At 41.5% G+C, this 25,769-nt stretch overlaps 1 protein-coding gene across 4 annotated transcripts in view; it reads right to left on the bottom strand.

The window, feature by feature from the left end:
• The window catches only part of fcho1 (FCH and mu domain containing endocytic adaptor 1), a 39,427-nt gene extending 14,271 nt beyond the window's left edge, over positions 1-25,156 (bottom strand). For 2 of the 4 annotated variants that reach the window (XM_020098426.2, XM_020098428.2), the window contains exons 1-9: positions 25,045-25,156; positions 15,859-15,909; positions 6,465-6,556; positions 3,719-3,793; positions 3,454-3,595; positions 3,042-3,194; positions 2,175-2,279; positions 500-598; positions 1-46 (exon numbers count right to left, since the gene is read on the bottom strand). The exon at positions 1-46 is cut by the window's left edge and continues 51 nt beyond it. In XM_020098426.2, coding sequence (XP_019953985.2) covers positions 1-46; positions 500-598; positions 2,175-2,279; positions 3,042-3,194; positions 3,454-3,595; positions 3,719-3,793; positions 6,465-6,556; positions 15,859-15,885 — 739 coding nt within the window. In that variant the 5' untranslated portion in view covers positions 15,886-15,909; positions 25,045-25,156. The other 2 variants (XM_020098427.2, XM_069521708.1) reach the window with 2 other exon arrangements.
• Between the last annotated feature and the right edge of the window lie 613 nt (positions 25,157-25,769).

The following is a 25,769-nucleotide window of genomic DNA, read 5'->3' as shown; positions in this document are numbered from 1 at the left end:
TATCGATGCCGATGTTTTCCACGTTCTGCTTGAATTCCTCGTGCACCTGCAGCAGAGGAGAATAAAGTGATTACTTGGTCTTTTCTAAAGCACAAAATATAAATGTGGTATTAAAAATATGTGATTTGTTATTAAGGCTGTCTGTGGTAAAATAAATGATATGTTTTACATAACTTCTATTGATCGGCAGTAGATAATAGTTCTTTGATGGATGCTTACTCTAACTTTTAACTGAAAATATTGTTTATAATGAAAATTACAACATTCACTTGTTGTTTCTCCGTTTACTGTGGGCTCAAAGACAGAAACAACCAACTGACGGGGAGATGAGATCGTCCACAGTTATCCAGCAGAGCTTTGATTGTATAATAATATGGATAATATCTTTTCACAAGATTTACAAAGGAATGTAAAACCTTTCAGAAAACCATGACAAATACAGATAATTTGAAAAAAGTGTTTTCTTCTCGTAAGGCAGAGCAGGATTCAGTGGACGTACCTGTCCCACCTGGACGTGAGTGTCTTCGATGGAGTGGGAGTAACCTTTGATCAGCTGTTTCATCTGCCGTAAGTGGGCCTCCTCGATTCCCTGAAACTTCTTCTCAAACAAACACAATCATATTTTTGAGCGAATCCTAAAAGAATGACTGAATATCATCAAACCTACACTTCAATTTGCTGAGAAGATCAAATTATTCTTCTTGCTTAGTGTTTGTTTCTGTTGCTTTTGTGTTTCAAAACACAACTCTCTCAGTTCTCCATCTCTGCGTGATGGTGTGAGTTTCGCGACGACTCAGAACCAGAATCTAATAAACCAGAAATTTAAAACCCCACTTCTCTACAATACAGTGACACTAGCCTTTTAATGGACTTCACACAGCCAGTAGAGGAGGCCGTGGGTTGCCAAGGTGTTAAACCAGCGATAATTTGAGAGGATTTAAGTTTGATCCTGGTCTTTATTCAGGCACCTCATTTGCTGCTGTCTGTTTCAGGGGAATTGTCTTGATATAGAGGTTTTGGCTTCTGTTAGAGAAGAGAGTTTTGCCAGCTGCTTTTCTCCAATTAGCTGGCCAGAATCTGGGCAGACAGAGGAAACATAAAACACTGCTCTGTTCTAGACTGCAGTAAACCTTCCATAGAACACTTCATTCTCTGCTGCCCCACGGCTCCAGGTTTTACTGCAAACTCTCACATCTGGATAAATGCACGTAGCACACCGTGCAAGCTTGCCCCTCTATGTGCACGTGGCGATACTGCAGCACTAACTGCAGCTATCGCGAGTTCTCGCTGATGTCCTCACATGCCCCTTGGGCGAGAGCAAACACGGTTCCAGAGGAGAGCAGCTGATATTCAGGCTAAAAACACGGTGTAGATGACACCGTTTCGAATCAAATTTCAATGTCGGGGCTTGTTTGTTTGTTACAAGTACAATGTCGTAATCGTTTTTGATTTGGCTGCAACGCTGTTTAACACTGAAACTACAAAAGTGTTTCGTGGACTCAAACACTTCATTCACCCCTCCATCGGCATAGTGGTGAGTAGATAGACTGAATTTTCAATTTTGGGTGAACTATCCCTTCATGGTATTTTTGAGATAAACATTGGCCGAGTCATGAAAATATATTAAAAACTTCTTTTCTTTTTCTTTGTAGGATCTGAATTGTTTTCAGATGTTTTTAAACATCACTGTAAAATTGTAATATTTTATATATTTGATGTATTTGGTTTTCCTCTGTTTCTTCTTCAATCTTTTCACACATTTTCTTTCCTGGAAGATAATTCTGACCAGACCTTCACCTTCAAAGCTTTTACAAAGATTATTGGTCAGAAGGATTTCTGTCATCAACTGAAATATAAAACACAGAAGCGATCATTGGGGTTTTTTGAAAATGTCCATGGAAACAGCAGCAGTAACCATGAATGTGTGGAGGCAGTGATTAAAGGTTATGAGCGGGGTGGCTCAATGGAGGTTTCCATTTTTGGGGACGGCATGATGTGGGATAATAAATAAAAGGATGGAATGGAGTATTTGTGTGGTGAGAGGTTACGAAGAGGGTGAGTCACAGAGATGAATTGAAAGATAAAGCCATAAAAATACATAAAAACAGCACATCAGAGGGTGGGAGAGATGGATAAAGAAGTGGCTCCGGGGCCCAGCTGGAGTCAGAGCTGACCTGGGCAGACTCGCTCATCTTCTGCTCAAACTCTCCTCCCACTCGGTTGTACTTCTCGATGCACAACGCAAATGACTCAGCCGCTTTCTTAGACTTCAGCTCCGCCTAGTGTGAGAGGAAAGGAAAATGGCCTTCATCGACTGACGCTCATTCACAAACATGGAAAAGAAATGAAAGCCTCAGTTAGGGACAGACTACAAACACAGTCTGAATGCCAAGTGCACCAGACAAATACTCAGTCCGTTTAAAAGAGGTTGTCTCGGTTCAGATCAAACTGAACCATGATTCTGTGTGTTTGCCGTGTTAAAACATTTTTTTGATAGTTTGAACTTTCAGGATGTCGAGACAGCATTCAACAAGAGAACAAGGATGTTCGTATCGTGCATTTGAACTTGTGTTGAGAACTGCACCACGAATTTCAGGTGTGACAATGCCTTAAAGCATCAATCCTGCCAAACTGCTGCAAAGAGGTTTCATAGAAATTTTATCCGGTGATATTTAGCTGAAGTTACACAGTTTGCACTCACGTAAGAGCTTGTTATTCCTCATCACAAAATGACTAAAGAAACAGATACTTAAAAAAGGCTTTTATAGAATCATTGGAAAATCAGTCGTCTCAGCAGGGGACTGCATAAATTGCAGGTTCAAACAGAGCGGAAAAAGACTTTCAATCAAAACTGCTCACTGTTAAAATCCTTCACAAGCTCCATTCACTGAGCAAGAGGCAAGAAAACTAAAACTACCTGGATGTGTAAATGTGAAAATGATCACACCCTTTAATTTTATCTCATGAGAAACTTCCATCCGCTTCAGGGATCAGAAACGCCTGTAAAACCTGTCTTGAACACAGAGACAGCCGTGACTAACCTTCTCCAGTTCTTTCTGTGGAGCCCCGTCCTTCCTGAGCCGGTCCAGCTCCAAACACTTGCCATGATAACCCTCCTTCGACTTCTGAAGGTGACCACTGTGAACCTGCAGCGCCTGCACCGCCTCCACTGTCCCCACCATCTCCTCCTTCGTCTGAGTGGAACGCACACAAACACACAGTCTGTGCACATCATCATTGTACTTGAAGTTTAAAGGGCAAATGCAGCAATTATGATGAAGGGAGATGACACTTATTGGATTTTCTGTGAGATAAATTAGATCAGGATGACGAGAGCTTCGGTCCAGGTCAAGTAATGAGAAAGTACACAAGTCTATGTTCACACAGACACAGACAACATCCAGTGTTCAGGCAGAACAGTGGTAAATATTTCTCCTCATCCCAGATACAAACCTTGCGGTGAATTTTGACCTGCTCGTCTCCGTACTTGTTAATGTCCCGGATGAGATCGCTCATCTTTCTCATCAGCTCGAGGTGGCAGAGGGCAAGTTTGTCTGAAGACACCCTGAACACATCCCACATGGGAGCGAACGTCCTGGGAAATACACATATAATCAAACACACACATGAGGCCTGAAACTTGAACTTCTACGTTGTTGAACAGGATGAGGAGGAGTAACAGGAGAAGACGTTTCACTGTCCTGTGTTCACAACTCACCCCTGTGGACTCCCATTGCTGGCCATCTTTGCCAGTTTGCTCATCGATTTGGAGTAAGTCTCCTCAATGGCCGCCCTGTAAAAGGTACACAGTACAATTGATAATTTAGTTTGCTTAGTTTATTTTTATCTCTATGTCATGTAAAACATCCACTCATATGAAACTGGTATTTTATGAAACTAGTGCAGTGCCAGTTCGAAACATTTCTGTCTGGAATGGGCTGTTTGTTAGACCTGTGGTGATGCTGGCTGAAGCTTTCCACCTGAAACTGCAGTAATTGTGAGCAAAGACTGACTGAAGGACTCAGTCCATAGAATCCTGAAGCTGCTCCACCGCTGCTGCACAAAGAGCTGTTCACATGTTTGGTCAAAGTTCGGTGAAACTCAGTACACAGAACCTGACCTGGAGAATGCATTGTTGTCTTTGTAATCGGTCCCTTACATTGATATTGATATTCTTCTGATTGACTGATTGTTGTAGCTCTAACATTACGAACTTGTCAGAGTCAAGAGAGTGTGTGTGTGTGTGTGTGTGTGTGTGTGTGTGTGTGTGTGTGTGTGTGTGTGTGTGTGTGTTGGCATTAACACAACATGAAGATTAATGTTTGCTGAATTTTTTTTTTCAAACGTGGAAAACATCGGCAAAAGGAAATGAGTCTAAACAGCATTTCTGGTAAATGTAATTGTAATGTACTATAAAATCACTTCCTTGCAAAGCTATTGCTTCTTCTAATGGCCTCATACGTTACTTTCACCATCTAGAGCTTCATTTGGCCCAAATGCGGAGCCTCCACCACCTCCGCAGTCATTTAGATGAAGATTTATTTCCATTAGTGTCGGGAAAATGTTGCAAAAAGCTTCATTTAAATGATGAATGAACTCATTTTGTGAGGCTGGACATGAAACTTTAATAAGCATCTGAAGACCCTGAAGAGAAAGAAACAATGAGCATTGATCCAGATTCCCTGAAGGTGAACACACAGAACAACGTGCAGATTTACTCTTCACATTTTTATTTTTTATTTCATGTTCTGTTATGTTTTGATTGTTAAAAAAAACTACTATACTGATGTCTAAATTAATTAATAAATTCATTGAATAATTTCTTATCATTTAACATATATTTTGTGGTCTGTAGAATGTCTGACAATAATAGGAGATCCAGATTCAAATTGACTTTAGGCCATAGGTGAGGTTGAAAAGCAGCAAATTGATTTTCTATCAATACAGCAGTTCATTAATCGACTTATTTCTTGAGTCGTCAGTGCTGGTAAAAAAACAAAAACAATGTGTACTGTGTCCCTGACATCAATGGTCACTCAATAATAAGAAACAGCAATATATCTCTATTAGACTGAGCACTGGGACAAGAGCAGAGTAAACATGAAATAACTGAAACCTTGAGGTTTGAGTTGGTCGAGTTGTTACAGCACTTGAACTGATTCATATGGTCTCTTACATTAGAACGACCTTACAGGAAAGTGGAGCGATAGAAAGACGAACAAAATGTATCAACACAATTGCAGCTTCCCGGTCCTGTGGGATCAGACTCTATTTTACCCACACTGCCCCATATTTCATTTCCTGGCTGCTGATTTGTTGTCTGTTGCAGTCCAAGCAGATAACTAAATTTCCCCCTGCGAGGAATGTGCACTGTGAATCAATGTCAGGATTATATCAGTGGACTGACAGCGTGCGCTGTGTGTTCACTTTAGCTGTGAGAGGACATACTCCTGTGGGAACCTCATTACTCCACACAATTTACTCACTGATAATCGCTAATTAGAAAACAAGAGTATTTAACCAAACCAACTGGGCACTTTAAGAGAGTCTTAATTGGATAATTGACCGACCCTCTTAGTTACTGTTGTTAAGCCTGTCAGGCGTTCAGTTCTCACCTCTCACACAGCACAGATGCAGTTTTATTGGCAGATTAACTTCAGATTTAATTGAAGATAAATATGCAACTGATGGCTTTACATTACCATGCTGACATGGAAGGCTTGTCCCAGGTAAAAATCCCCCTCAACATTTGATTGTCCATTTAGAAATAGTTTTGTTTGTGCATTGCAGTGTAGAGATAGCTATTATAAGGAAACATATAAAATTAGATTTTCAGTCTAACACAACCGTGCTTGGCTCTGTAGCTGACATATACATTTTCGAAACGTATGTCTTTTGAATTACGACAAATTTGGATGTATTCCACGAACATATCCTATCTTGGCTAGCATTGGCCTATTGGAGATATTACACAGGGCTGTCATGCTGATTTACAGTGGAAATTGGATTTGAGAATTAAAGTGTTTAATTAGCAGTAATTGAGACGATGGAACGCATTAAAAGAATTTAAAGAGAACATGTGGTTAATGAGGATTGATGGACATGTAGTACATCTATACTGCTGGAGGTTCAGGGATAATTCAGGATTGTGTATGAGTGTGTTTGAAAGCTAGCACAGGTCAAAAAGTAGCACTACAGTGTGGACATGGGTCAGAGGTCAAAGCTGAGAGAGCTGACTGATGCCGTCTTAACAAAGAAAGACTTGTTAAAATGTCGGCCCAATTCTGATAGTTCAGACTTTGTCACCTTCGTACAAAGACGGACGAAATAAAAAATAGGACATTTATCATTTCAGCAAACCTTGGCACAATCTCTCATCTTTCTTTCAAGATTGGTGAATTTCTCTAAATCAGGTTCCATCACCACCTCCCACACACACATTCACAAATACACAAGAACCTTACCTCTCACGGACAAACTCAGCCAGCTCCTTGGTTGCCAGCTGGCCATGCTTCATGTTGTGGTAGAGCACGTCAAAGCCGGCATTCTTCTCCCCCTGTCGAGGTACAAAGAAAACACGCACACACACACACATGCACACCGTCTGTTAGCACCCAAACGAGAACCGCTAACCAACATGAAGAAGTTAAAGATAGAGATGTCAGCTGATGCTTTGGTGTTACCAGTATCACACTTGTTTGGGTTTAATAATATTTCATTTTGCCACTGATATTCCTCTAAAGATTTCAGAGGCTGGAACAGATACAGTCTTAAAGGAAAATGGAACAAAAACACATAGCACTTTAAACTGTTTTAAATGAAAAGAGTGTATCTTCCCCCATTATCTCTCCACATTTTACTCTTTCCCATTTCTATTTACGTATATGTCCAGTAAAAAGTCGAAGTTATGGAAGGGATTGTCATTAGCCCTGAATGTGCATCACACCCCCGCAGAAGAACTGACAGTAACTAGCAGCTCAACTTGGAAAGTCATGACAGTGTGTTCTCTGTTGTCAAAGACTTCACGCCACCACCTCAACGAATGCCTGCAGATTTAACTGATGAATCGGACAGCATAGTTCCTGTGTGCTAGTTTACGTTGTCCATTCCGTGCTGGAAAGGTCACCAACACGCCTGCTTGCTAGCTGTGAATTTTCCACTCATTTTCCAGCTGTGTTCTCACATGGGCTCACTGACTATTTACTGGAGGACTGTCGGGAAAGGTTCCGGAAAATGTCAAGAGCAACTGACTTGGTCGTTCGCGTTCTCACATGCGTGTTGCTTTTGGTTCAAACAAGATGTTGTGACATTTAGACGGATTTATTTTAATTCATTATTTTTCTTTTTTTTTTGCTTCTGCACTCCACTGGAACATCTCTCACTGTTTGCTTCTCATTTGCTCACCATCAAAACTGCAGGAGCCACAGAGCGGGGTTGTTGTGAAGAGATGCCGACCTTGCAGGTATGCAGATTTACCACAGACTACAGCACCACCTCACACCCGCCACCGTCATAATTACACAAACCTACACCTGTCTTAGCTCTAGTCTCCATAATCCAAAAAAGTGCCTGACAGACACGCCGTCTTTACTAAGATGTGGTTTCTTGAGCCTCTACATTTTTTCAGTCAACAGCTGGGCTGTCAGTGCAGAGACACAGACCACAGACAGCTGCATCTCAGGACCTAAAAATACACCGTCGCAGGAGAACAGACCAGTTCCCAGGTACCAGGGGAATGACTGGAATGCTAAGGAAGGGTCACCCAAACCCCCCCCCCCACTCACACACACACACACCACAGTGAGAATACAAAGCAGAAACCGACTGGAGGGGCATATCAAGCTCTCGACTCTCAAGTGGTCTAAAGGGGAAACAGCTGTTTTGAGAGGCTGATGGTAGAGGTGAGAGAACGTTTTATAAACGGCATCAGAAAATTATTTTGTATTCTTACACAATAGTCAAATGTTTTGGCATAAGTTTTATATAAACAGTGGAAGGGTGGAGGAGGAAGCTGGCTGCATAGTGTTTTTTAATTGGCTGCTGCCTGCTCCATTCTGAAGTGCGACCAATAGTCTCTCAGGTTTTGTCCCTTTCATGCAGTTGGCAGACGCCTTTTGTTGAAACTCTACCCTCGCTACAGAAAGATGAGCTGCCAGTCCGAGCCTGCCCACACACACATGCACACACACTGACGCACACACAGCTCGACACAGCACCTGTCCACCACTGCTGCAGACTTGTGTTGGCTGTATGTAAACAGAGCATGTCCACAGATGATTAATGAGCTCAAATGGTTTAATAACCAGTATTTATAGCACTGGAGCCTCGTAACCTGACATTGAATGATTTCTAATTGGACGGCTCACTGCTGTTATCACATCTGCCAAGGAGGTTATGTTTTCATTCCTGACTGTCCGACTTTTAGCAGGACTATGCAAAAACCACTGAACCAAGGTTATTGAAACTTGGTGGAAGAGTGGGGTGTGGGACAAGGAGGGTTAAAACCCATTAACACCTTGAGAGAATTCATTTATGCCTTGGTTGAGGTGTGCGCTCTGCAAGTGGCCTTTTGGTTGTGCAGTTTTTGTCACTGTCAAATTGTTACCCAATATTTTGTTGTCTTGTAGCTTAAACAATGGATGTGAAAGACTGACAGCTTTATTTTAATCCTCTAATCACACAGCGTACGTGTGTTTAGGGCGTGAGCAATGTCACTTTTACTAGTTAAACATTGAAGGTGGCTCTTCCAGACACATGGTTCTAAAGAGTTGGCTCTCTCTAATTATGGGTGTGTTTCAGGTGTAACCTTCAATAAACAAATCATTGTGCCAACTTCCATTTCCTTTTAAAACCAGATGCACACTCACCTTGGCCGTTTGCTGTTATCATGGCAGAAGCCTCCTACATGTTAGCAGATTAGACAAAACTAATTTGGCTTCCTTCAAGGGAAGGATAGACACATTGTCCATCAATATATACAGTCTATGGTGTGCAACAAACGGAGTGCACGCACTTTGTATACCCACCTAAGAAGGAGCATATAGCTTGATAATGCCCTCAGTAAATTACTATGACGTCAGACCAGGTTTTTTGTTAATCAAACACTTTCCAATGCAATACGGCAACAATGCACCATCAATGCACCTGAGCTCACCTCATTTTAAGACATGAAATATGCATTGTCAAAGTGTGACCACACTGACCCTGAGCTACACTCCAGCGTGTTTAAGTGTGCAGGTTCTTGATGAGCAGGCAGATGTGAGTTGGCACTTATAGATGTTGAGTCATGCCAAGGAATCTAGCACATAACATGAGAGCTGCAAACCCACTCACACTCTTCTTCATCTGTGATTATGCATTCCTTATGCCTTTAGAGAATTAAACTCTTCACGTCTGATATATGCAAACCCCCTTTCCTCTCCCCTGAACTGATTTTTCTCCATCAATTAAGTTGACCGTTTTTGTCACGCGCGATGGAGCACATTACCATGACAATGAGCGGGATGATGGGAGAGAAGAGACGGTGGAGGGAGGGGGATGGGTGTGCAGAAGAAAAGTATAAAATCTGTATGTGGACAACTTTCTCATAAGGAGTCAGACTTCTAAAGACGTCTGTGATGTGAGGGGGAAGGTTCTGCTCAAATTTCATTAGGGGGGAAGGTGAGCAGCAAAGAAATTATAATTTCTTCGCAGTAAATCCAATGTCAGCAACAATCTGGTAAGAAGACGGGATCCAGAGTTTAAGCCTCTTGTGTAAACCACTCAATATTACAGTGTCAGGACCATTTCCCTCAAACTCAGTGAAAATTCACTTCTCAAAGCAAAACAAATGCCAACACACATTTCCAAGCATTTCCAACTCAAAACACTTAAACATGCAAATCCAAGACCTCAATGAAGCTCTTCAGGAAAAACATATTAGCAGAGGTCAACATTTAGGTTCAGCCATGGGTCAGTTCTTTCAGCACTGTTCAGCAGAAAGACACAACACACATTTGCTTGTGCAGTGGAGACTCGTATCTACAGGTTTTGAATTATTTGTACAACTTTATCAAATATGAGCCATTATTTGTTTTTACATGAAATTACTAGATGACCAGAACTTTAAACTAATTTAAACCTTGAAGATTTAAGTGGTGACAGATGCAGATGAATCAGACATCATTACTTTGATAGGAAAGCCACATCTAACCCATATACTTGCCTCTCGGCTTGGCAATTTTTTTATCTACAACATTAACTTGTCTTTAGTGTTGCTCAGACGTTCACAGAGGCTCAGAACCGCTGTTATAAAACACAAGAATAATGTGCCACAGGTGAGATGAGTGAGTTTCGAGGCTTTACAGACTTTCAAGGGCTTTTATTTGGAAATGTGGGGTTACCAAACTTTTCTCTGAAATATACTACCCCTGAATCATCAACAGACAGTTGAATGATCAAATTTAAACCACAAGAACACACCAACAGACATTTCCCTCTTCAGTTAGTTGAGAATTTTCCACCTTGATGTTTTTACTCGTGTGTCTGTCTTTGTGAAACTGTGTGTGTTTTACAGTATGTATTTCCAGAGTTTGGTCTATGTAACTGCGCTCACTGCTGATTGTAATTCCTCAGACTTCCCCTCAGACTAACTACGAATGGAAAGGAAACCTGGGCTGAGTTTATCCCTGTGCTGCAGGCTCTGCTTCACTGCTACAAACAGTAAGATCACAGAAGGTCACAGAGTGTCCAGGACTAGGAGGCGACGAGGGATTTTCTTTGGCTTTTCATGAACAAGACCAGAAAATCTTATCTTCAACACTTTATCCACAAAACAACTAACTGTGCCTGTCGAACCAACAACACAGGTTAATTGTCACATTCCTCATTCTACTCTGGACAGACACAATGGGCATTTGCTTCCAAAGAGGCTAAATAATGGATGACTGACAGCTGTCTCTTTCACTCGTATATCACTAGAACCCCTCTGTAGTACGCTCCTCAGTGGACTGCTGATGGTTCTTGTTAAGGACTTCAAATGCGTTTTAGAAATATCACATTTCTCCCAAAAATATCAACTGAAAATCGGACTTTTGATAAATCAACATTAAAAAGGAGAGGATTGCTAAAATAGAGTTTAATTATCCCGAAAAATAAGCAAGAAAACTAGAATAGCAAACTATTAGCGTGATGCCAAAGTGTAAGACAAGTACAAACACATCAAAGTTATTAAACAGGTTGTACGACTCTAACATCCTTGGGGAATAAAGGTATACTCTGGAAAACCTGCGTGTTGTGACAGGAGCACTGAGCCGGTATCAGAAGAGGAAATCATTCATCGTGATGGGGACGAGGAGACGCCTTGTCACACCAGTTAAGCATTATAAGGGGAAGTTTATTTACAACTGTTTTCAAGCTGCTTCCTCCAGACGTCTGATTGTCTTTGCTAGAATTTCTACATAAACACAAGCAGGAGCACGTGGTGCTGCTCAGCTGTCTGATACTGTCTGGCTTTGGCTGTCTAATACACTTATTCGTTCTCTGGCACTGTCTGATGTGCTGCCTTTAGTTCTGGCAATTGGTCAAATCTGCCTTTATGGTCGGTCTGAGAGGATCAGATGTCTGAGGGCATTCCTGCAGTGTAATATGGCTCTTCAGTCAAATGAAACCAGGACACTGAGAGGAACACAGCAGAACCGCCCAGAACAAAAGCCACAGTTATGGTGCTGTGAGCGTGGGTTCACATTCAGGTGGCCGTTTATTTATTTTTTACTTGCAAGTACAACTAGTATGATGGTGTTTTTTTGTCTATGAACCAGTCACAAAACATTATCAACTTGCTTATAAGGCAAAATAACAGATGGAGCAAGGCTGTGTTTGTTTCTCTGCAACCTCCAATGTGCATCCTCTCCAATATGTGCAGGTTTATACAAAGCACTGAAAGGAATCCACCTTAAGGCCTTTTATATTTACAACGTGAATACTACCAGCATCCAAAACAAGTAACTTTCAGCTGTGGCAGGATTCATTACAATTTCTATACTTGATATCATTTGAGAGACTATTCAAACACACTTACAGATAGTATTTGCATCTTAGAGATATACTGGAAGTATGCAAAGAATAGACCGATAAAAACCCTTTAACTTTTAAATATATTTCAAAAGAAATTTGTAATATACTTCCACACCTCTACGTTTGCTATTTAAATGTTCATTTGTACCCAGGTGGACGAGTTTCTATACATAAATGACTAAATTACATTAAATTTACTTTTCTGCCATAGAAACTTTTAATAACTCCCATATGGTCCAGGTCTGTGTTCCACATACTGTATCAGTCTCTTTTAGGCAGCTGTAAAACATTCCACCCCTGAATCAGACTCCATCCAGCGAGCCGACCGACCAGCCTGTCGGTGCTGCTGTGAGTTCCGCTGACTCACGGAGAGAGTTTTTCTGCTGACGAGGCAGGTTGGGCAGAACGAACTGTCCCACAGCAGAAAGGTGTCAATAACATCAGGAGCAGGTAGCAGCAGCCGTCATTACCGATGGCTCCAGACTAATGAGTAGACTCAGCTGGTCTGACAAAATTCACCTCTGCTAGTCTGAGTGCATACTGAGGATGTGTAATTAAAGTTTATCAGTAGAAGTGCTTTGGGTTTTCTGCTTCAACGTTTTCTAATAGGAAACATTAATTCAAGCAGTTGACCTTATTTTGTTATCATCATTTTTGCTCAAATAAAAATAGAAGCTGTTCAGACTGAATGACAAACTGTAAATAAAGAGGGGTGACGTGTCTCCACTTCACCAAACAAAAGAACAAATTAAAGGCAAAATGGATACGAATGCTGCCATCTTGTGCTTTTCACGTCACTTGGAGCCTGTGCAGTAGTGATCGTGGAGCTGCAGTATCAGGGTCCCTCTGATGCACAGGCTCGAACAATCGTGATTAAAAAAAATCTAATTTTAAAACTAAATACAACCACATCAGATAAATTAAAACTTGAACAAACATCAATGTGATAAGAACCAACTGAAATTAAACAAAATAACTTTGAGAAAAGTCTAATCGATGTGTACTTTGACATTTTAGTTTTTTCCACGTTCCATCAGCTCACATGTATATATATATATATATATATAATAAACATATAGATGAAAAACTACCTGTTATTGGCTGATCCAGTAAATTTAATAATATTCCTAACTTAAAAATCTCTAAGGTTCAAGTGTTTCCCGAAATGCAGAGACTCTTCTATTGATCTATCTTGGCTCTTAATCTAATCAGAGAAACAAAAGATCCATGACTCAGAGAGAATGAGAGCGGTGAAAAGGTTGGAAGTAATGACCAGGAGAGGAAAATGACTGGAAAGGAAACATGGAAAGGACAAAGTGTTTCACACTGTGTGCTTACTGTTCTTCACCCTGGGAGAAAACCCCATGACTTAAAGTGATGGGATCATAGCAACGCTGCCATCATCGTACGGAGAAGAAGGCAATAATTAAATCCTACTGGGCGTCGTTGATGTGCATTTCCACGAACACACTCTTGAAACTGCAGGCACAGAAGGAGCTGTTTCTAAGAAAAGAAGACAAGACAGCACTGCGAACTGTACAGCCCCAAACCAGAACAGATTGCTGCTCATTACTAGTCGCCTTTCATATCTGTTTAAATCCCCGCTGGATAATGTGCAGGGCTTTTTGTCCTCTACTCATCACTGCAGAGACAAAACATGCTGTTCTGAGAGAAGAGATGGAAATATTACTAAGGTCCTTCAACGTGTCTCTACTTAAAAATGAATTAACCCATTTTAATGTAGAGTTAGTTCTCTCACCTAAAACCAGCATAGGGCGACAGTCTGCCGAGAAACAGTCCAGGTACAAACCTCCTGGGTTTCAAAAGACTCAGTCATATCTAAATCCATTTTCTGTTGATTGACTAATTAATTATTGCAGCTTTATTATAATCTGGTGTGTATTAATTATCTTTTGGGGGAACAGAAAACTACAGCCCTAACAGAGTACAATTCTATTCCTACTGCACAGCACCTGAATTTACTGAGGATGTGCCTGATCGGACTTCAGCCTGTTAACTGTGAGCTCAGTTCTTATATAGTCAACGGGAGAGGACCGAGTCTGTGATGAGGAGGCTTTGTGAGCGGTCGTGAATGTTCTTCAGCCAAACAAGACGAGGCTCTCCGTGTGTGACAGGCTCCCAAAGGGCTGCTGGATAATTAACTAAAGGGCTCATTTGTATTACACAGCTATTTGTGTCTGACAGCAGGCTGTGTGTGGAGCATGTACGGAAACACACATGCAGGTGCACACGTTTCCATAACAGTTGGTTTAAACAAAAATCAAGCTTTTTTAAATGTATTTCAGAGGCAAGCACAAAAAAATTTAACATTTAATTGAGTCTTTGTACCTGGCGGAAATTTACTCGTTTTCTTGTTTCTTCTAATTGTCTCCCTGCCTGTAGACCATGCTTTTCTGCCCCCAGCTCTAAGACTGCACTACAATACTAAGACACTGGGGGAAAAAAACCTTACAGCTAAGACTCTTTGAAATATCGTGACTGAAAGGCAGAATAAACCACAGACATCATCTCCTCATCTTTCTTCATTCAGGAAAAAGTCTCTCCACAGAATCAGTCATCGTGCAAATCTTATAACTGTATCCGAACAGCTCGCTTTAGTTCAACTGCTAAAATATTACTGAGGATGTTTCATGGTCTGACAAGAGGAAGGGGGAGAAGTAGGCCACACCTGAAATAGATGCACCAGGTGTGCAGGGATGACTTGGAGAGGAGAACGTGAGGATAAAGGAGAAAATGAGGGAGAGAGCAGACAGAGTCACAGCAGGAGGAAGAGGCTGATGTTGGGGGGCGGGAGTTTTTCTCTCCTCCAGTTTGCACATCTGTCAAAAGTTGCTAATGAAGCCATTAATTACTGCACACATTTAGTCAACTAATGCCAAAATCACCATATTGCACTCAGTTTATTTGGTACAGTCACACTCTCATATGAATTTCTTATTAATCTATCATGCAGTGGTGGTGAGCTGGACTGCATCATGCTGACATGTGTCTCTAATAAGCTATAAGAACATTCTTGTACACAGGAAATCAGAAGAGACGCCTGTGAACACCAAGTTTCAAAAAAAGACGAGAAAAAAACATGAAACTATAAACTGAAGGGAAATAAGAAAATTTAAAAAATGATTGTGTGCTTGACCTTCCAAAGTATAAGTAAGTAATAGCTAGTTTAAGTTTTTGTAATTACTTTAGAAAATATTCATTTACTTCTATGTAACGCTGCAGAAAGAGACATTATCTCTGCAAGAGAAGCAGAATAATGTGAATGAGAATTCTTTCCATGTGGCAGAGGGATGAATACAGAATCGATCTCTATTGTTTGCGAGCGAGCAGAGAGGGAGACAACAATCGCTTCCAGTCAGTACCTGATGAGCAGCAGAGCCAGAAGCTCAGCTGTCCACTGACAATATGAACGAAAAAAACCTTAGTGACTCAAAGTTGTGATTCGACTATAATATTACTAATAATAATGACTAGTAAACAAGCATTATATGGCAGTTAAAGCTTAAGGCCTGATCAATATAACCCATAGAGACACGTTTTCAATCTTGTACCTTCGTTTATTTGCAAGCAGGACTTTGCAAAAACTACTGATCCTATTTACAGAAAAGTATGGGTAAGGATGGGACATGAATCAAGCAAGAATCCATTACATTTTGTTGGATATGCAGATCCAAATAAAAATCTTAATCTAGTGAATGTAAATGTGGTTTCATAAGGGCACTGTTGGCCCTTGGTGAAGGTATGAGTGCCCTTCTACTTTTTAAGTGTTTTCACGACACTTACCCAGAAGTTGTTCTGAAAGAAGGCCATCTTCACTCAGAGATTCACAGCGACCTGTAAAAGAGGAAGAGCTGTTTTAGAGAAAAGGCTGACCTTTATTTTCCTCCACATCTTAGTCTCAGAACTGCTTCGTGGGCTCTTTGTAACAATCTGTAAAATATTTTTTCTCTCTGATAATAAACTGCAGTATTAATGTCTCTGTAAATTGCACTTAAACAAGCTTCCAGAAAGCGCTGGCTTTGTAAAAACTCCAGAGACACCTTCAGTGTAGGAGGAGAGGGCAGAGGAGCGCTTAACAAATGACTTCAAAAGGATTGGGAGGAGGGAAGACGGGAGGAGGCGTGACAGGAGAGATGGGGAAGGAGAGTGAGGGAATACGGGGGAGAAAAGACGAATCGATGGAAGTAGCCACCGAGGACAAGATCACAGCTGGTGAAAGTGGCAGACGCGATCCTCGCTGGTTGAGTCACATTCAGTCAGATGCTGCAGTTCACATCTGTGAACTGCAGCATCAGGCAAAACAGGCAAAACATGTCTCCAGAACTTTTAAGCTGGAGTCACGACAACATTGTTTTTCTGACAGCTTTTAATTGGCTGGGGGCAGGAGGGAATTCAATAGTAGCTGCTCAGCACACACCTTTGACCCTCAACTCTCTCATACACATTACAGAAACACACAGGCGCAAAATCATTGGAATTTGGTTGTGCCCTTTCCAGAGAATCCATAATGTGAGAGCATTTCCCCAGGGCTGCTCACACACAGGTTATTCTGCTGACTGTGTCCGTGAGTGTGTCCATGAGTGTGCGTGTGTGTGTGCTGACAACAGCCCTTTTTCTGTATTGGCACAGACTCAGCTCAGGCCTGGTGACCTGGCATCAGGCAGCAAAAACAAATGGCAAGACCTACTTTACATACGTACGTACACGTTGGCACACCTCACACCTTGTTAATTAGCTCAGCAGTGGGGCTGGAGGCCCCTGCAGACAGCATTCTGTTAGAATTCAATGCTACCTTTATTTTCAGTGGAGTCATGATTTGACAGAATGATCATATCATGCATTAGTTACCATTAAATCATTAGTTAAAATCTATGCAGTGAAAGATATAATTTAGGCTCCAACTAAAGAACTAGATTTACATAAATAAATATATTTAAGTTAAATATTAGAATTGAAATAATTTATTCAGTGAAGCCTGCAACAGAGGTGAACCTGGATCAGACTGCACAACCACCACTGCTCAGTAGACCAAACGCACAAATTGGTGAGGTATCAGAAACCACTTGTTTTCCTCTTGCGACAGCGAGGTTTACCATATTGAAACATACTATACATCTCAACTAATTAACTGTTTTCAGACACACAAAAGACGGGGAGAGTGATGCACGGGGACCCCATATGGATACCAGTCACTGTGGGATGTATAGAAGTAGCTGACATCCAGCATTCTCCATCTGGTTCCAACTACATGTTTAGCTGAAATCAGCTCTCAGGCAAACAAAAGCCCACAGAAGAAGTGGGACACGCTGCGACCTTGATTCTGTCCTCGCTCAAGATCATTCTATATTCAGAGATTAAATGCCCGTGCAAAGGCTCTGTAAGTGTCCCCACGCACACATGGTTCAACCATATGAGCAAAAAAAAAAACTAAATGCAGGCACAAATAATCTGTAAGAGAATCTGACCATTTTAAGTAGTTTTCTCTAGAATAGAGGGTATTCTTAAAATTCACAAAAAGCTTAACATATTGACTTCCCCATTAACATTAGCGAGTACAGCCATACTAACTGGATAGCCATAATTCAGAAGGATTAGAGAAGTAGCATGTTTAAGTTTTTGTGTTCTTTACTTCAGATGCAAAATTACAAACAAAAGACGAGGTGGTGAATTTAAATTTGAAAATGAAAGTGCAGTTCTCATTCTAAACCTTCCTGTTTGGAATGGGCTGTTTGCTTTGCCTGTGGTGATGCCGGTTGCAGTTTTCTTTCCGAAAATGTGAAAGTGACAGATGGTAATTGAGCAGCGTCAAGTAAAAACGAGCTGCGGGAAACAGTCCAGAGAATCACTGTTGCACAAAGAGCTGTTCACCTGTTTATTCAAAGCTCAGAGAAGCTGGAGTCTCAGCCGTCGCTGTTACAGAGCCCCAGTTGCCTGTTAATTCAAAATGTATTAACATTGAGCTTACTGCATGTCCAAACAGCACCGAATTAGACACTGGGCACACTTCACTGGGAGATATGCGAGCCAAATGATAAGTCAAGGGATAACCATGGTCAGGAAAACTGATCATTTAGGGACCATGGATATTTGAACATAATTCCAGCCCAATCCATTCAGGAGTGGAGATTTTCTGTATGCCTTGTAATCCTGTTTACATTCAATCATGCTTGTTCCACGCTGGTTTTTGATGCTCGATGATTATGTGTGACCTGCCAAAGAGAGAGATTGTGGAGAGATGGAGCAGCAGCACAATCAACCGATAGTAAAGCAAAAGAAATCATAAATAAACACCAAGTTTGAGGGGAGGATCATATCATTGTGAGACAAGCAGAGAGACAAGGCTACCAGTGTTATTAATGAGCAAACACAAACCTCTTCTTCTGCTCTGACAACACAGATGGCTGCCATGAAAAATTAGAACTTACAAAAGCAGATGGTGGTGAGAAATTCTCATACACAGACAATAAGTATCCACAACTCATTTAATTCCTGCAGGAAATAAATGTTGTGTCCTCTCTGCTCCCATATTCAGCATTTCTGTTTTCATCATTCTTTTGCAAGAGAAGGGTCTATGAACAGATGTCTCTCTGAAGGAAGGGAGGGAAGGTCAACACAAACTCCCGCCTCCTCACCTCCTCTACCTGCCTCTCTCCCTCCTCTGGGTGGGAGAGGAGATGAGAGAGGTTGGACAGGCAATACTCCCTGTGTCTCTCTCCTTACACCGTCTGTGAAAACACCGGAGAGCAGCAGCCTCCTCCGGCTCAAAGACCAAATAAAAAAAGGAATTGGGTTAAATGTAATGACACATTCAAGTGTGGTGTAAAGATGCTTCAGTAACCTCTGCACAGGCCCATTTGTCACGAGCTCAGGGAGCCGAGCAGGAGGGAGACAGAATATGACAAAAAGGAGAAAGAACAGAGAGAGGAAAAAGGAGGAGTAGATATAGAATAAACAAGTCTCCAAACCGGTCAAGGACAAGATGACACATAAGGTTGAGTGACGTACGACAAAGAGAGAAAGAGTTCTTTAAAACATGCAGCAAAAGACTCAAAAATATATTTTTCAATGTTCAGTTTTGTGTATTCACAAACCTGCTCACAGTCTTGTGCATTTAGAGCCAGAGTCTGCGCAGTAACAATCAAGGACAGAGCCGCGGCAGCAAGGTCCCACCGATACGCATGATCGACCAATCACAGGTCAGTCTCAGCTGTCAATTGTGACGTTTCACACCATTTTTAATGGCTTCAAATAACAAATCAAAACCCAACTTTATAGAAAAAATAACACATCAGTGTGATAAGAGCTATAATGTACTGGACATGTGCTTGGACATTTAAGTTCGGTCCATGTCCCATCCACTAACATGGGGGATATGGGATTTATGACCTATCCTGCAGCCATCCACGAGGTTGTGATTGAGATGCTTTGGCTTCACTCGTTGTCAAGTCATCCATCTTATACAGTCTATGGTTTATATGGTTATAGTGGATATCTTTAAAATAAAGATTAACAGATCAGCAGTAAAGAAAATAATAACAACAGACCATAGCTTCAAACTTCCAGTGCATATACAAAGCCTCGATGTGGAGTCTACTTCACAGTCCCTCCCTTTTCTCCTTCAGTGTTACTTTCAAACCTGATTTGGCGAAGCGTGGAGGAGAGATCATTTCATGTCAGGCCTAATTTCCGCCCTGACCACCACCGACAGTCTTCTGTCACATCTAGCAGCGTGGGATGAGTCATTGCTGTGGCTGGTAATTCTAAGACTTCACTGTGGAGGTTCAGCAGTTTCTTTCATTGATATATAAAACCTGTGTGGGATGATTGATCGGTCAAGCTTCAATATGAGCTTAGATGCCGTTTAATTTAGTTTCTCTTTCCAGTAGTGGCACCACAAAGAGTTTACGTCTGCAGGCATTAAGTATTTTAACATCTCCACAGCTCAAGTCTACACAGTTCAAACCAAACATGTTAGTGAAATTCAAACTGCTATGACTCATGCTCTATATTGAGTGAATGGTGCTGTCTCAAGAGTCATCATATGGACTAAATGTGAGCTTTTGGTCACATGTTAACAAGTGGTCATTCTTCGGTGGGGATTATGACTGCTGCATGAAAATTTTAAAATGAAATTCATTATCAAACAAATATATAATAATAATAAGAATTTTGTCAATGAATCGATTACTTTGTAGCTGATAAAATGTCATAAAATAGCAACAAATGCTGATTAGGACCCAAAGTCTAAACAACCTACAGACATTCAGTTCACCGACTTAAACGTCCAAAATCTTCTGCTCAAAATATTCATATATGAAAAGCTGAAACTAGAATATGTTTCACTGGATTGATCAACCAATCATTTAGTATCTAGTCTATTTAAAAAAATCAATAACTTAATGTTTGCAATGACTTTTGGGTTTTGGACTGTTCGCAGATCGCAAATCGAGAACTCTGAACACATTTGCTTGGGCTCTCACAAATTTAGATGAGTGTCCGTTTCTGACATTTCATTAACAAAAAAGACAGATAATAGATTGGTGGAAATAAAGTGATGTCAGTCAGCTGATGTTTTGAAGCTTCAAGATGAACTATAGACCAGATCAACTGTTTACAACAGACCCACTGACCTTACCAGTTACACAGAATCCAGGTGGTGACTCATTGTTTGTCTATTACAACAGGAAGATGATTGCTACAATTACCGACGACAACTTCAGCAGTCTCAAATTGTCAGCTCACCCCTCAAAGCCAAATGAGTCGACAAAAAGCACGGTAAAACCAGAGCCTACACTTTAACAATGACTCACTGGAACAAACAATCACATCACATCACTGCCGACTTGATGATAGAATTACAGCCTGTATTTAATGACTAAAGCGCTATAGCAGCACAGAGCCTTTCGCTAAGAGCAATAAACAAGCTGCTTGGTGAGTGTGTAGTCGAGGCTTCAGTGACCGAGACAGAAAGAGAAACGGTGAGGCAGCAAACACAATAGACAGGAGGCTGTGAGGGGCAGAGAAAGCGAGAGTGATAAACACAACCCAGGCTATCAGCTCCCCATTGTCCAGACCTGAATGTGCTTTTGTCACAGCAGCACACGGCCTCAGTCCAGCTCAGTCTATGACAACGTGCCAGGCGGGCATCACCTCCCAGCCCTGGCATCACCAGCTGTGTGAGAGCAGGGAGCGCACGGCGAGACGGCAAACACTCTCACGATGCCTGTCGAGGTCCATGCACAGGCTTGAGAGGAGCATGTGTGTTGAACTCAGTGAATTAAGACAGTGTTGAGGACGCTTTCCAGCTGTATTCTTTTCTCGTCTTAGTGACTCATTGACAACACTCCCCCTGGCACCGGCAGCTAATTAATCTATGTTTTTATGCAAACATGTCAAATATGTGCCAGTTCTAGCCTCTCAAATGTTAATATCTAATGTTTATCTTCATCCTCTTTAGGTTTGGAAATGAAAGTGTATTTCTGAAGACGTCACCTTGACATTTGTCATGCTAAATGACTTGATGAGTATTTCTACAATTTAATTGTCAATAATTGATTGATTATTTTCTTATATTTTTGTAAAACAGTGCTGACACAACTAATCAATATGGAAAATTGTGGATTCATTCATGAGCTCAATTTTTACTGTTGATTAATTTGTTTTACAATAATCAATTATTTGTTTAGTCTATAAAATACAAAATGCTCTAGTTTTCTAATATCTCATTTATAAAAAGAAAAACATTCAAATCTGCATGAAAGATATTACAGGTTTGACTGATTCCTTTTTTCGTTCTAAAATAATCTCAAAGTAAAACACCAGTCTTCATGCCGCTATTAAGCCAATCAACAAAATGATCGGAATCAGTCGCATCTCTTTCTTATCACTCTTGCCTCTTGAGCACAGCACAGCATGAAATGAACCAGTAACCCAGAAATAGACCCAGGACAGGAGCCAAGGTGGGTGAGTGGGTGGGGGTTAGGCCTGCTCCTCCATCCTGCCCCAGGATCTTCCCATCTGCCATTAGGGGAACCTTGGCTGGGACCATTCACAACCTCAGGCTCAGGTCATGGATTTATATGACAGACTTTTATAAAAATTCCCCTGCAGCATGTCACCTGTTGTCACCTCCCTGTGTGTAATGCAAAAAAATTAACGCACAGTTAATAGAGTGTTTAGTTTTGGTTGTGTTTTTTCTACGTAACAGGTTAGCTTCACTGTTTCCTGCCTGAGATTTCCTGCCTCTGGGTTCTGCCCTGCTTGGCAAAAAATGAGGGGAGGCCTTGCAGCACTGTAGCCTACATATGAGAGGCGTCACATGTATAATTAATATTGTCATGGGCATCACATGATGTGTTGCAAGAGAGCCAATACAGAGAAAGAGGGAGGCACAATAGCAATAAGTAATAGTAAGAAGATCCTTATGGGTCAAAGAGAGAGAAAGAGGAGTCAGGGAGACTGAAGAGTACAGCTCATTAACTATGCATGGCTGCGAGCGTATGCACATTGTTGAGCATTTGAATATTTGAACTGAAGCACCGTTCAGCAGGTTGTTGTCACATTAGCACAAACATCTCCATTCAAATCTAAATGCAAAGCAGATAACTCTTCCTTTTGCTTCTTCCTCCATAACACGTGGGGAGGGTTTACGACCAATGTGTTTCTGGTTTAATAAACGGCTGCATGCTGCTGCAAGGCGGTGGGGAGAGAAGCAGTCAACCAACAGACAATCAGCCAGAAGCCCGAGGGTGAGACTAGAGGTGTGGGCACTATTTCACTGAATGTATTATTCTCTCAGGTGGCCAGCCTCCTCACTGTCTGTGGCTTCATAATGACCTGTTGCATGTCTCATATCTCTGGAGGGATTCCACTGGGACGGGTTTGGATGCAAAAAACAGAATCCCTCTCCGGCTCGGACAGAAAGAGCTGCAGATAACAATTATATTGATAAGCCATTCATGTAGTATTTCATCATTAAGGCACACATCACTTCACAAACTATAACAATGACTGTAACTGACCCAGGGAAGGGTTCAGGAGTAGGGCGGCAATTCAGTTCTTTGATTGATCGAAAAATGCACAACTGCCCACAACTTGCACATCTAAAAAGAAAATGAACACTGATAGTCAAGGCCTACCCAGCACCAAATACGATCTGCCAAGAAGACAGGTGTTCCAACGCTGGTATACTTTTTTTTTTTCATCCAGTGATAGTGATAGTGAAACCCCCCCCCTTTTGCTCAGTATCATTTCTTTCCATCCGACACACCCTGACTGTTTCTCAGCATTCAGCAGGGAGATGGTCTCTCTCCTGTTGAAGTCAAGGCACCAGAGAGTGTGTTGTTTACTTCATTGAGATCATAGGACCCAGCAGCAGCCACCGCTCAACTCCAGCCATTTGCTTTCTGAGACTTAGATAGAATAACAATCCAAGCACACGGCTGTGTAGTGGTCTGAAGATGTACAACTACTGTGGCGTTATGCTACAGCTGTGAGGAAATTAAGTTGATCGTCACAGAGAAAAATCTTAGAGCAGTCAAAGGGGAACTCCAGGCTTTGGTGCAACCTGACACAGTAACCTTCTTAAAATGATTCAGTGAAACTCACCAAAACATCCATCTTAACCTCACTTTTGAAGCCTTTTTACCCCAAACACTGTTGGTAAAATCCAAGTCAGCTAACTCATTGCATGAAAGCATACAGGAGCGAGTGACAGGAGAGGTGCAATCAAATGATGGTTATTGTGGTGAACAGATACACAGGCCACCAAAAATAAATAATAATAAAAAAAACACATTTGTCAGTTTTGGCCATAGAGGCTAGAGGCATATTCACATTCATTCATCCACATTCACACCTTCAGGCAACTTTTAGGATCATAGATTGCATCTTTTAAGTTTTATATTAAAAAAAACTGATAAATGAAGATCCTCTCTGTGGAGATATTAAAGAATGATTTGCCCAATGAATAAAATAAAGCTCTTTCTCTCTCATCTGATTCGTATAAGATCATTCTCTGAATTCAGAGAAGAATGCGCATTGTAATGGACATCTTCTCTGCATTATTTATTCTGTGAAAATAAAAGTTTTCAAATCGGTGAATATAATGATGTACCAATATTATCAACCAACCAATATATACCAGCCAGGCTCGGCTATCTTTTTTAGGTAGGTGCACATTAGAGGTGGTTTAGAAATAGTCACAATCTTTGTCAAATGTCCAGTAGGTATCTCAGTCACAAACTTAGGTTTTACTTTGTGAAGATATCGTTTTCAATCAGTCAACATTAATCATTCTCACGATAAATGTCACATTAATTATGTTTCTTTTAAGTTTAAAGACTTATTATAACTCCTGCAGTGAAGGTTGTGGTTCTAAACTTGTAAAAATCAATTATACCTCCTCACTGGGCTCTCTCCATGCATGGACAACACATTGATATATATAATGAACTTGAAAATGACGTACTGAAAAATACTGAGATTGTTTTATCAACCTCTCCTCCCTCATATCTTTAAAATCTCAATAAAAAGCCCTGTGAAGAGCTCAATCACAGGTTTATATCGTTGCATAAACTTAATACTTCCAACAACAAGAGACAAGAGACATTTTTAAATTCACTGACAGATACACACCAACACGATCCAAAAATCCAGTGCGATAAACCAGATGATGCTGACCACGAATCCTTCCCAGAAAGAGCTACATCACTGAGGCTTTGTTGTGGAGCTGCTCAGAGACACAACTCCCGCAATATTCTCACCTCAGGTTTGTCTCACACAAGTTTGTCTGTCTCGCCGCTTCTAGCTTCGTTTCCCTCCGTTCACATGTCAAACGAACGCGTCCCCCTCCAGCCGCCAGTTTCAATTCAACAATGTCGCACCCACGTCCGAGCGCCCCGCTGCCCGTCACAGCTCCGAGCCGGAGTCCCGGAGCGAAGCTGCGGACACGAAGAAAGATGTCGTTACCTGTTCACGCGTTCCTCCGACATCTTACACCCGCACCGCTCGCGTGCTCGCGTGCTCCCGCAGCGGTTTGATCTTAGTAGTAGAAGCTCCACCGCCGTCAAACACTCCCCCCCCCTACCCCCCTGTGCCCGCCCCCCGGCCCCGCGCTGATTGGCCGCCCCGGCTCGTCACTCAGGGAGAAACGTGTAGTAGGCATAGCAACCCTGAAAGGGAGGGTCTACGAGAGTATACGCGCAGCCCATTGGGTGGCTGTCTCAGAGGGAACGCCCACACAGTACAGGCTGCAGGAATAATGTAAAAGGAGGTTTGTGCAGCAAAATAAAAATCAGGGGTAAAAGAAGGTTTAGTGGTTTAATAACTCATTTCTTCCACTTTATAGCAATTGAAATTAATTAATACACATTGAGGGATTAAAACACTAAGATGCTGTAACATTAAAGGGATAGTTCACCCAAAACTTCACTCATTATCTACCCACCACTCAGCCAATGGAGGGGTGGGGGAAGTGTTTCAGTCCAGGGGTAAACAGCGTTGGAGCCACATCCAATGCAATTGAAGTAAATGGTGACCAATTCTTCAAACAGAAAAAAACAACAGAAAATGAGCTTTGAACTCATTTGTTCAGACTTCACCTGGACCCTGCTTAGCATGACTCCCTCCAAACCCCCCCCCCCCCAAAAAATGTATGCACTTGTATGTTTGTATGATTAGCACTTCAATCATAA

The sequence above is a fragment of the Paralichthys olivaceus genome, chromosome 3 (assembly GCF_024713975.1).
Source record: "Paralichthys olivaceus isolate ysfri-2021 chromosome 3, ASM2471397v2, whole genome shotgun sequence".
Lineage (NCBI taxonomy): Eukaryota > Metazoa > Chordata > Actinopteri > Pleuronectiformes > Paralichthyidae > Paralichthys > Paralichthys olivaceus.
The sequence above is the reverse complement of the archived record's forward strand: the minus strand, read 5'-3'. Positions and strand labels throughout refer to the sequence as shown.